The 8,103-nt window shown below is 50.6% G+C and overlaps 1 protein-coding gene across 1 annotated transcript; it reads left to right on the top strand.

Annotated features, from left to right (window-relative positions):
• Positions 1–3,528, top strand: LOC8078467 (amino acid transporter ANT1). The gene is made up of 3 exons (XM_002461669.2): positions 1–330; positions 1,400–2,044; positions 2,504–3,528. The coding sequence occupies exons 1-3, from the start codon at positions 79–81 to the stop codon at positions 2,897–2,899; spliced, it is 1,293 nt and encodes a 430-aa protein (XP_002461714.1). The 5' UTR covers positions 1–78; the 3' UTR covers positions 2,900–3,528.

Here is an 8,103-nt window from a genome sequence, read left to right as displayed (position 1 = left end):
AATCTCGCTACGTGAAGCTCGCCTCGCCCACCACCAGTGCCCCCCGTGTCCCACACTCTTCCGCCGCCGGCGCTGGGGATGGCGGGGGCCAAGGCGGCTGCGGGCGGCTCGGCGGCGCCGCTGCTGCCGGCGCAGGCGGGGGAAGGGAGCTCAGCAAGAGGCGCGGGCGGAGGGGCCACGTCGGCGCAGACGCTGGGGAACGTGGTGGTCTCCATCGTGGGCACCGGCGTGCTCGGCCTCCCCTACGCCTTCCGCGCCGCCGGCTGGGTCGCCGGCTCCCTCGGCGTCGCCGCCGCCGGCTCCGCCACGCTCTACTGCATGTTGCTACTCGTCAGTACGCTCGCCCGCCCCCATCCCCTCCCTCCCTCCTCATCCTCACACTGCCTATTGCTCTCCCGAGTAGGCGAGTACGTACATTGCACATCAGTCGCTCTGGGCCTGGCGTGCTCTTGGAGTCTTGGCCAACTTTGTGCTACACAGCCTGCAGGGTGGTGCTGTGCCTGTGCTGCTGGTCCCTTCCAGATCCGATCATCCGAGTGGCTCCTCAAAATAAAAATCTTCCAGATTTGTGAAGGCCGAGGCAGCAGTCGTGCACCGACGAGGCTGTCGTAGTAGTACTACTTTTTATGTATAAATACCCTCCGACCCCGAAAAGGAGTATCTTTCTAGTTAACTAATCAATCTTAACTTGGTCAAATATATAAAAATGTGTTAATTTATTATGCGTAAGAAGCATCATTAGCTGAATAATGAAAACATATCTCCATAACAAATCTATCTGGAGCTTACTCCAAACCTAGGATGTCATAAGAAATTTCCCACCTGTTGACTGTTGTATCGCACTACAGATTAGCCATTTGTAGTTTCGGATGTCCAATTTTCAAGAGACGAACTCGAAGGGATAAAGTGTTGCTGATTTCATAACCGTTTCATTCATCTTCCACTAAATAACTGTGATTATGCCATGCTGCCGTTTGAAACAAGGCTCTCCAAAAGTGCTCAGATGTACTAGATGTCGCCAAAATATTAGTCAATGGACCAAACTTGATTTTGCAATTGACCAGGTCTTGGCTCCATTTTGAATTCAAAATCCACAGGTTTCTTTTTGACTAAAAGGAAAATGCTTTCCAAGGTAGCCGAATATAAGAGTTATTCTTATATTGTCTGTTGAGATTGTGCAAGATTTTGATTGGATTTAGCGTAAGAAATCTGTTGATGCTGCTTCACATTTGACAGCAATATTATGATTGTTACTTACATAAATCAAATAAGATTTGGATCTGCTATGCCATGTCTTTGTCAATTATGAGTATAATAATGCTAATTGCTTTCTGTTTAGTTTACTCTTTTTCTTTTGCAAAAATTCTGTTTAGTTTACTCTGTCATTTTGATTTTGAAGGTGGACTGCAGGGATAAACTCGCAGAGGAGGAAACTGAAGAGTGCTGTCATGGTCATTACACATATGGGGATTTGGGTGACAGGTGCTTCGGGACGATAGGTCGATGCTTGACAGAAATCCTCGTCCTTGTTTCGCAGGCTGGTGGTTCTGTGGCATACCTAATATTCATTGGCCAAAATCTACATTCCACATTCAGCCAGTTGATGTCACCAGCTGGCTTCATCTTTGCTATCCTCCTGCCTCTGCAGATAGCACTCTCCTTCATCCGTTCACTGTCTTCCCTTTCTCCATTCAGTATATTTGCAGATGTGTGCAATGTCCTTGCGATGGCAATTGTTATCAAAGAGGATCTTCAGCTTTTTGACCATCCCTTTTCACATAGAAGTGCTTTTAATGGACTTTGGGCAGTACCATTCACCTTTGGTGTTGCAGTCTTCTGTTTCGAAGGATTCAGCATGACCCTTGCGCTAGAAGCGTCAATGGCAGAGCGGAGAAAGTTCCGCTGGGTACTTTCTCAAGCAGTTGCTGCCATTATAACCGTGTATGTCTGTTTTGGAGTGTGTGGGTACTTGGCCTATGGCGAGGCCACAAAAGACATCATAACACTTAATCTTCCAAACAATTGGTCGTCTGCTGCAGTTAAGGTGAGTGCAGTTCTCTTAATTAGCTTGTTGCCATTGCTTACTCAAAGTCTCAAACGATGTGGATTCTCTGAGAAAGCCTTTGTGAATCAATCACTTTGCACCTTTATTTCCTTTTGTGATTGGAAAATGCAACCTAATGATAATTTGATATTTGGAGATATAAGATCTAGACCTATGAGTTACTGCCAGTTATGCACTTGAGATATCCTTTTTCTTTTAAAACAAGAAGTGAGTTATTTCATCGTCACACTGGACACAGACAACAATGCACAGATCTATAGTATTTTGGACTGTCTGAAATCCCATGACAAATTATTGGCATCTGTGTTGGAGTAGCAGTCATATTCGCAATCATAGTGCAGCCCATCCACGAGATTATTATTTTTTACGGGAATTAGATAACAATAGATAGATGGTTGAATCATGATATTCTCTTAACAATTGGAAGTCATTTGACAGGTTGGCCTATGTATTGCACTGGCATTCACTTTCCCAGTGATGATGCACCCAATCCACGAGATCGTTGAGACAAGATTCAGATCCAACGGATGCTTTCAGAAGCTCTGCCGCAATAATGTTGGTGGCGCCGAGTGGATAGGCTTGCACTCAAGCCGTATCCTCGTGGTGACGGTCCTGACTGTGGTGGCATCTTTCATCCCTGCCTTTGGGTCCTTCATCTCATTTGTCGGGAGCACCATGTGCGCGCTTCTCTCCTTCGTGCTGCCCGCTCTCTTCCATCTCAGCATTGTAGGCTCGTCGATACCCTTGTGGAGGCGGGTGCTGGACTACGCCATCCTTCTATTTGGTCTGGCTTTTGCCGGATGTGGTCTTGTCACTGCTCTCTCCCCGCATTGAACAATGGCCCAATCAGTCAAAAAGTGCAGATCAGGAATCAGGATATCTTGCGGTGGCAGGAATCTGAATGGAGATGACTGGAGTACCATAGCAGATACCACGGCTTGACTAGTGCGTGACTGAATTGGTCTGCTTCAATCCCATATAGCAGCAGTCAACTGTGGAAGATATAGTCATGGTGATTTTCAGAAATGAAGTTGTGTATGCATGTTATACAAATCCGCATATGTTACATTGAAATTTTAGAGTCATATCTTAGGTGGTGTTTGGATCCATTTGCCATGGGCTAAAGTTTAGCCCTTATGCTAAAGGTGCTCAAGTTTAGCTCAAGTGAGGTGTTTGGATCTAGGGACTAAAATGTGCTAAAAGGTGAAAATGAGAGGAAAGAGAAGGAGAGTGTTGCACTTTTAGCCCAATTTAGGGCCTCTAGTAGAGCAAATGGAAGGAGCAAATGTTTTGCCCATTTGTCCATATGTTTAGATCCTCGTGAAAAAAAAGGCTAAAAGTGCAAGACTAAAGTTTTGCCAGGGGATCTAAACAGGGCCTTAATCGTGTGCGTGTTACACATCTACATATGTTACATTCAGGGAAAAAAAACGCTTACATTGAGTACATGTTGGGATCCATCATCTATGATCTATGTTACATTATGTTAATCAATTAGGGATCGATGTGTGTGTATGTTTGTTGGATCTAATTACACGATATTCCGCCTATTTTCTAAAAATAAAAAAATACGGTAATGTATTTATCATGTTTTTTTAGACCAAAGTCTTTATTTTTTTGAACATGGAATATGATTTCCATTCCGCGTTAACTGAGGCCAAATCATTAGCCAACAGAAACTGGAGCACAATTTGGAATACTATCTCACTGAAACAGTACCCAAACCAAGACTGGCTCCCCGTGCAGCTAATGAGTGAGCTACCTGATTACATGACCTGGGATTATGGACTGCTACATGTGAAACAAAATTACAGTGAATCAAATCCTTGAATTCCCAGACAAGTCCACTTGCCGAGCTTCGATCATGTGCACAACGCCTGAATCACCGCTGCAGCATCAGTTGCTAAGATTATTTTCTGCACTCCCAACTCCACAGCTCTCTCCACATGTCGACGAAAGCTAGTCGGCAGTCTACCTTGGGGTATACCCACGGTAGTAGTTTATCGGTAGACGGTGCGCAAACTACGAACTCGATGGTGACGCAAGACACGGACAAGCTTTTTATCCAGGTTCGGCCGCCGAGTTGGCGTAATACCTACGTCCTGCGTCTGGTTGTATTGATTTGTGCTGAGAGAATATGATGTCCTAGGGGGGTCCCTTGCCCCTCCTTATCTAGTCTGGAGGGCAGGGTTACAGATCTAGAAACTAATCCTAGTCGGTTACAATTGCCATAGATAATTCGATATCAATTCCTATTCTAACCGACTAGAATCCTGCTTGATCTCCACGTCTTGTTTCCTTGCGCGAAACTCTGAGCTGTCGGATCAAGCCTTGAACTCGTCTCGTAGTGGGCCAAGCTTCCTGGCTGAAGTCTAGCCGTAAGGGTATAGGGGTTTATACCCCCACAGCTAGTCCCCGAGCACCATGTATTGTGATGCAACACGCCGTCTTGAGCTTCTTCGATCAGCGAGGCTTGGCGTCTTCAATAAGTGGGAAGATCGCCCAAACAGTTGCAACGGTTCCTTGACCAACTCGAAAGACAATTGATCAACATTGACATCGAAGAAGCAGGTTGTTCGAAGAATGCATGGTGCTCTTAAAAAAAAATTTCTTTCCTGGTGAAGTGTGCCCACTTTACCTTTTTGAAAGGTAAAAGCATCAAAAAAGCAAGCAAATTCACCGCTAGGTGAAGTGTGCCCACTTAGTCCCCGAGCCTGGTAGTAGGTGACGTAGGCACGTGGTGCCAGGGTCAAAAGAAAATTCCCCAAAGTAGTTTTGAGACTGAGATGCATCGCTAGATGCATCGTACCGATGTAGTCCCCGAGCTTGCTGGAAGGCGAATTATGAGCCTTGTAGCAAGGTCTAAAGTGAATTTACCAGTCCCCGAGCATGTCATGCTCGCCTGCAATTGAAAAGACCAATCGACCAGTCCCCAAGCACTTAGTGTGCTTCTTGGAATTATATGTTGCTATACTGTACGACCAGTCCCCGAGCGTCGAGTGCTCAGTGGTCGTTGCATGCTTTAAAGCTTTGAGCTGATAGACTGAGCGACCAGTCCCCGAGCGTCGAGTGCTCGGTGGTCGGTGCAGTCATTGAAGTTCCGAGCTGATAGACTGGGCGACCAGTCCCCGAGCGTCGAGTGCTCGGTGGGCGGTGCAGTCCTTGAAGTTCTGAGTTGATGGACTGGGCGACCAGTCCCCGAGCGTCGAGTGCTCGGTGGTCGGTGCAGTCCTTGAAGTTCCGAGCTGATAGACTGGGCGACCAGTCCCCGAGCGTCGAGTGCTCGGTGGTCGGTGCAGTCCCCGGATTGTTAACTCACTGGCGTATGTGTCTTCTTACTTTTGAAAAGATCTTTCCAGTTAAAGTTGACGTGACGAGGTCTCCTTACGATATGTCAGACGGATGCATGAAAAGTTGCACCTGGCAACTGTACAACCGCTCTTTGCATGGTTTGAGAAAAGGAAACCATCAATTGGTACGAAAACTCCGCCGCATTAATTGTCTATAATCATTGTAAACCGAAACGCCGCGTCCGCCGCATGGCCTGCCCACTTCCCGAGAATACAGGAAGTGGGAGAGGTGGAGTCGCGGGTTTATAAGGGCCTAATAGGTCCGCCTGTACCGCTTCGCCTGCCATTGCCTTCAAACCTTCCGCTCTCATCTTCTCCAATCTCCTGCGTCTTCCTAACTCCAGCCCACATTCGCACCTCTAATGGCGAAGAGCGACTCCAGGAAGAGGGCCGAACTGATGGCCAAGGAGTGGAAGAAGTCTCGCAGCACCACAAAATCTCTTGGTGACCTCGTCGATATGGGGCTTCTGCACGGCGCAGAGCTCGGCGGCTGGAGGGCACCGGAGGGGGAGAGCTACCCCGACCCTCGCGCCGGTGAGATCGTCGTTTTTGAAGATTTCGTTAAGAGAGGCTTTGGTGTTCCTGTTCATCCTTTTCTTCAAGGTCTTCTTTTGTACTATGAGATCGGGATTTGCAATCTGCACCCGAACTCAATTCTCCTTATTTCCACCTTCATCCACCTGTGCGAGGCCTATGTTGGCATAGAGCCGCACTTCGATCTTTTCCGGTATCTTTTCTGCTTGAGGAAGAAGGGAGCAGTTGGAGGCTCCAAGGTTGCAGGTGGAGTATACCTCAACCTTCGTGATGGGATGAAGAATCGCTACCTGCACTGCCCATGGAACACTTCCTTGACCGAATGGTACAGGAAGTGGTTCTACATCAGGGAGGAACCGGGCAGCTCCACGTTCTGCGACGTGGGATACATTCCTGAGAAGAGGACGAGCTGGACCGACCGCCCGGAGTTCGACGGTCCAGTGGCGGATCTCATGAAGCTGATCGACTGGTCGCGCCTAGACGGGCTTGGCGTGGTCGGCAACTTCATTTGCCGCCGGGTGATGCCCTGCCAGAAGAGGGTGCACTCGGCGTACGAGTATGCCGGAAGCGCAGACCCGACCAGGATGCGGTCGGAGATCTTGGAGAAAGCGGAGGTACAACAGCTGTTGAACGAGCTGTTTAACTTCGCGGATGGGGGCTTCATCCGTGGCAGTGATCGGGTGCAAGCCTTCAAGTTAGGACGACCAGCACCAAAGGTATGTAGCAGATTCTGTTTGATCATTCGTATATCGTCTGCAGTTGACTCATCTCTGTTGCTTTTGCAGGTCGGTGATGTCGACCGGTGCACAGTGTATGTATCACTGGCACCGGGGATGGAAAATCCTGCGGGAGAGGTCCCGCCAGAGGAGGACGCTGCTCGGTGTACTCATTACACCAGCAGTGAGGAAGACCAAGCCCGCCCCGTCCCGACCTCCGAGGAGAGGGTAGCGGGGAAAAGGCCATTGCCGGCAGATCTCTTGCCGACACCGGAGCTGCCGGCAGATCTACCGGCGGAGAGCAGCCAAGCACCGAAGCGTCGTCGGCTCGTGCGGATCGTCGACGACGACGACGACGAGGAGGCTGCGCCGTCGTTGGTCCGACGGCCTCGGAGCCGCCCAGACACTGCGCCGGTCGCCACTGATCGAGTGGCCAGCGGCGCCGCTGCCCCGCAAGCTGTCGAGATGGGGGCACAGGTGCCGACCGGCCGGGCGAGGAGGAGGTTCACCGCGACCCACCGTCGGTCAGACCTGTAAGTGTTCGACTTACGTATTTTGGACTCCTCTTTTTTTTTACTTTTGTTCCTGTAGTGCGGCATCGGACGTCGACCCTGGCCAAACTGCCAGCCAGGGAATGGGCGAGCCTGCCCGCGGTTCTGGGGATGCGGCCCCCCAGGCCACAGAGCAGCCAACAGCTGCAGTCGCGCCTGGGAGCACCGAGGGGCTCCCGAGCGCGGCGCCGACTACAACAAGCAGCCCGACCAGGGCTGGAGAGGCTCCCCCAACTGACTCCTCAGAGAAGGGAAGATCTCCGACCGCTCCTCCTGCCGGGGGGAGTGAAGTCCCCCCGCCGCCCCGAGCAGGAGCCTCTTCGGCTGCGGGCTCCCCAGGTCTGGTCCAAGGGCCAGTAATACCTGGGGCCACCACCGGGGGTGAAGCAGCACAGGAGGAGGAAACCCGGGCGGCCTTCGATGACGAGGTGGAAGAGATCGAGGGTCGTCCCCGTGATGGTCGCCAATACGTGTATGTGTGGCGCCAACGCGGGGATCACTTTATCGGTCATGAGGAGCTCGCCGAGACCGAAGAGGCCGCCAGGGTGGAGCGCGCGGCCAAGCGCCTTGTCGACGAAGTCAAGGTAAGTGGCTTTTTGTACTGCTGCGCATTCTTTTGCCTTGTCTTGCATGGTCGTTATATGCTTGCTTTGTAGGACGTAATGAAAACGGTGAAGTACCGGAAACGGTGCTTTGACCAGATAGAAGGCGTCATGGCCGAGAACAAGGCCCTTGCCGCGGAGGTAGACCGGTTGCGGGCGGAGGTCGGGGAGAAGGTGGTCGAGATGAGTGCCGAAAAGGAGCGTCGTCTCGACCTCGCTCGTCGTCTGGCCGACCAGTACCGGCTGCAGGAAGGTTAGTCACACGCTCCGAGCAGCTTCGCGTAC

Source organism: Sorghum bicolor, chromosome 2 (assembly GCF_000003195.3).
Source record: "Sorghum bicolor cultivar BTx623 chromosome 2, Sorghum_bicolor_NCBIv3, whole genome shotgun sequence".
In the NCBI taxonomy this organism is placed as follows: domain Eukaryota; kingdom Viridiplantae; phylum Streptophyta; class Magnoliopsida; order Poales; family Poaceae; genus Sorghum; species Sorghum bicolor.
Note: the sequence above shows the minus strand (reverse complement) of the source record. Positions and strands in the feature narration are given on the sequence as shown.

What these genes read in the sequence shown, in the direction of transcription:
- LOC8078467 (XM_002461669.2), top strand. Translation starts at nt 79, where the DNA reads ATGGCGGGGGCCAAGGCGGCTGCGGGCGGCTCGGCGGCGCCGCTGCTG. An exon ending in TCTACTGCATGTTGCTACTC is followed by an intron (nt 331 to 1,399) that starts GTCAGTACGCTC and finishes TTGATTTTGAAG; the next exon opens with GTGGACTGCAGGGATAAACT. An exon ending in GGTCGTCTGCTGCAGTTAAG is followed by an intron (nt 2,045 to 2,503) that starts GTGAGTGCAGTT and finishes GTCATTTGACAG; the next exon opens with GTTGGCCTATGTATTGCACT.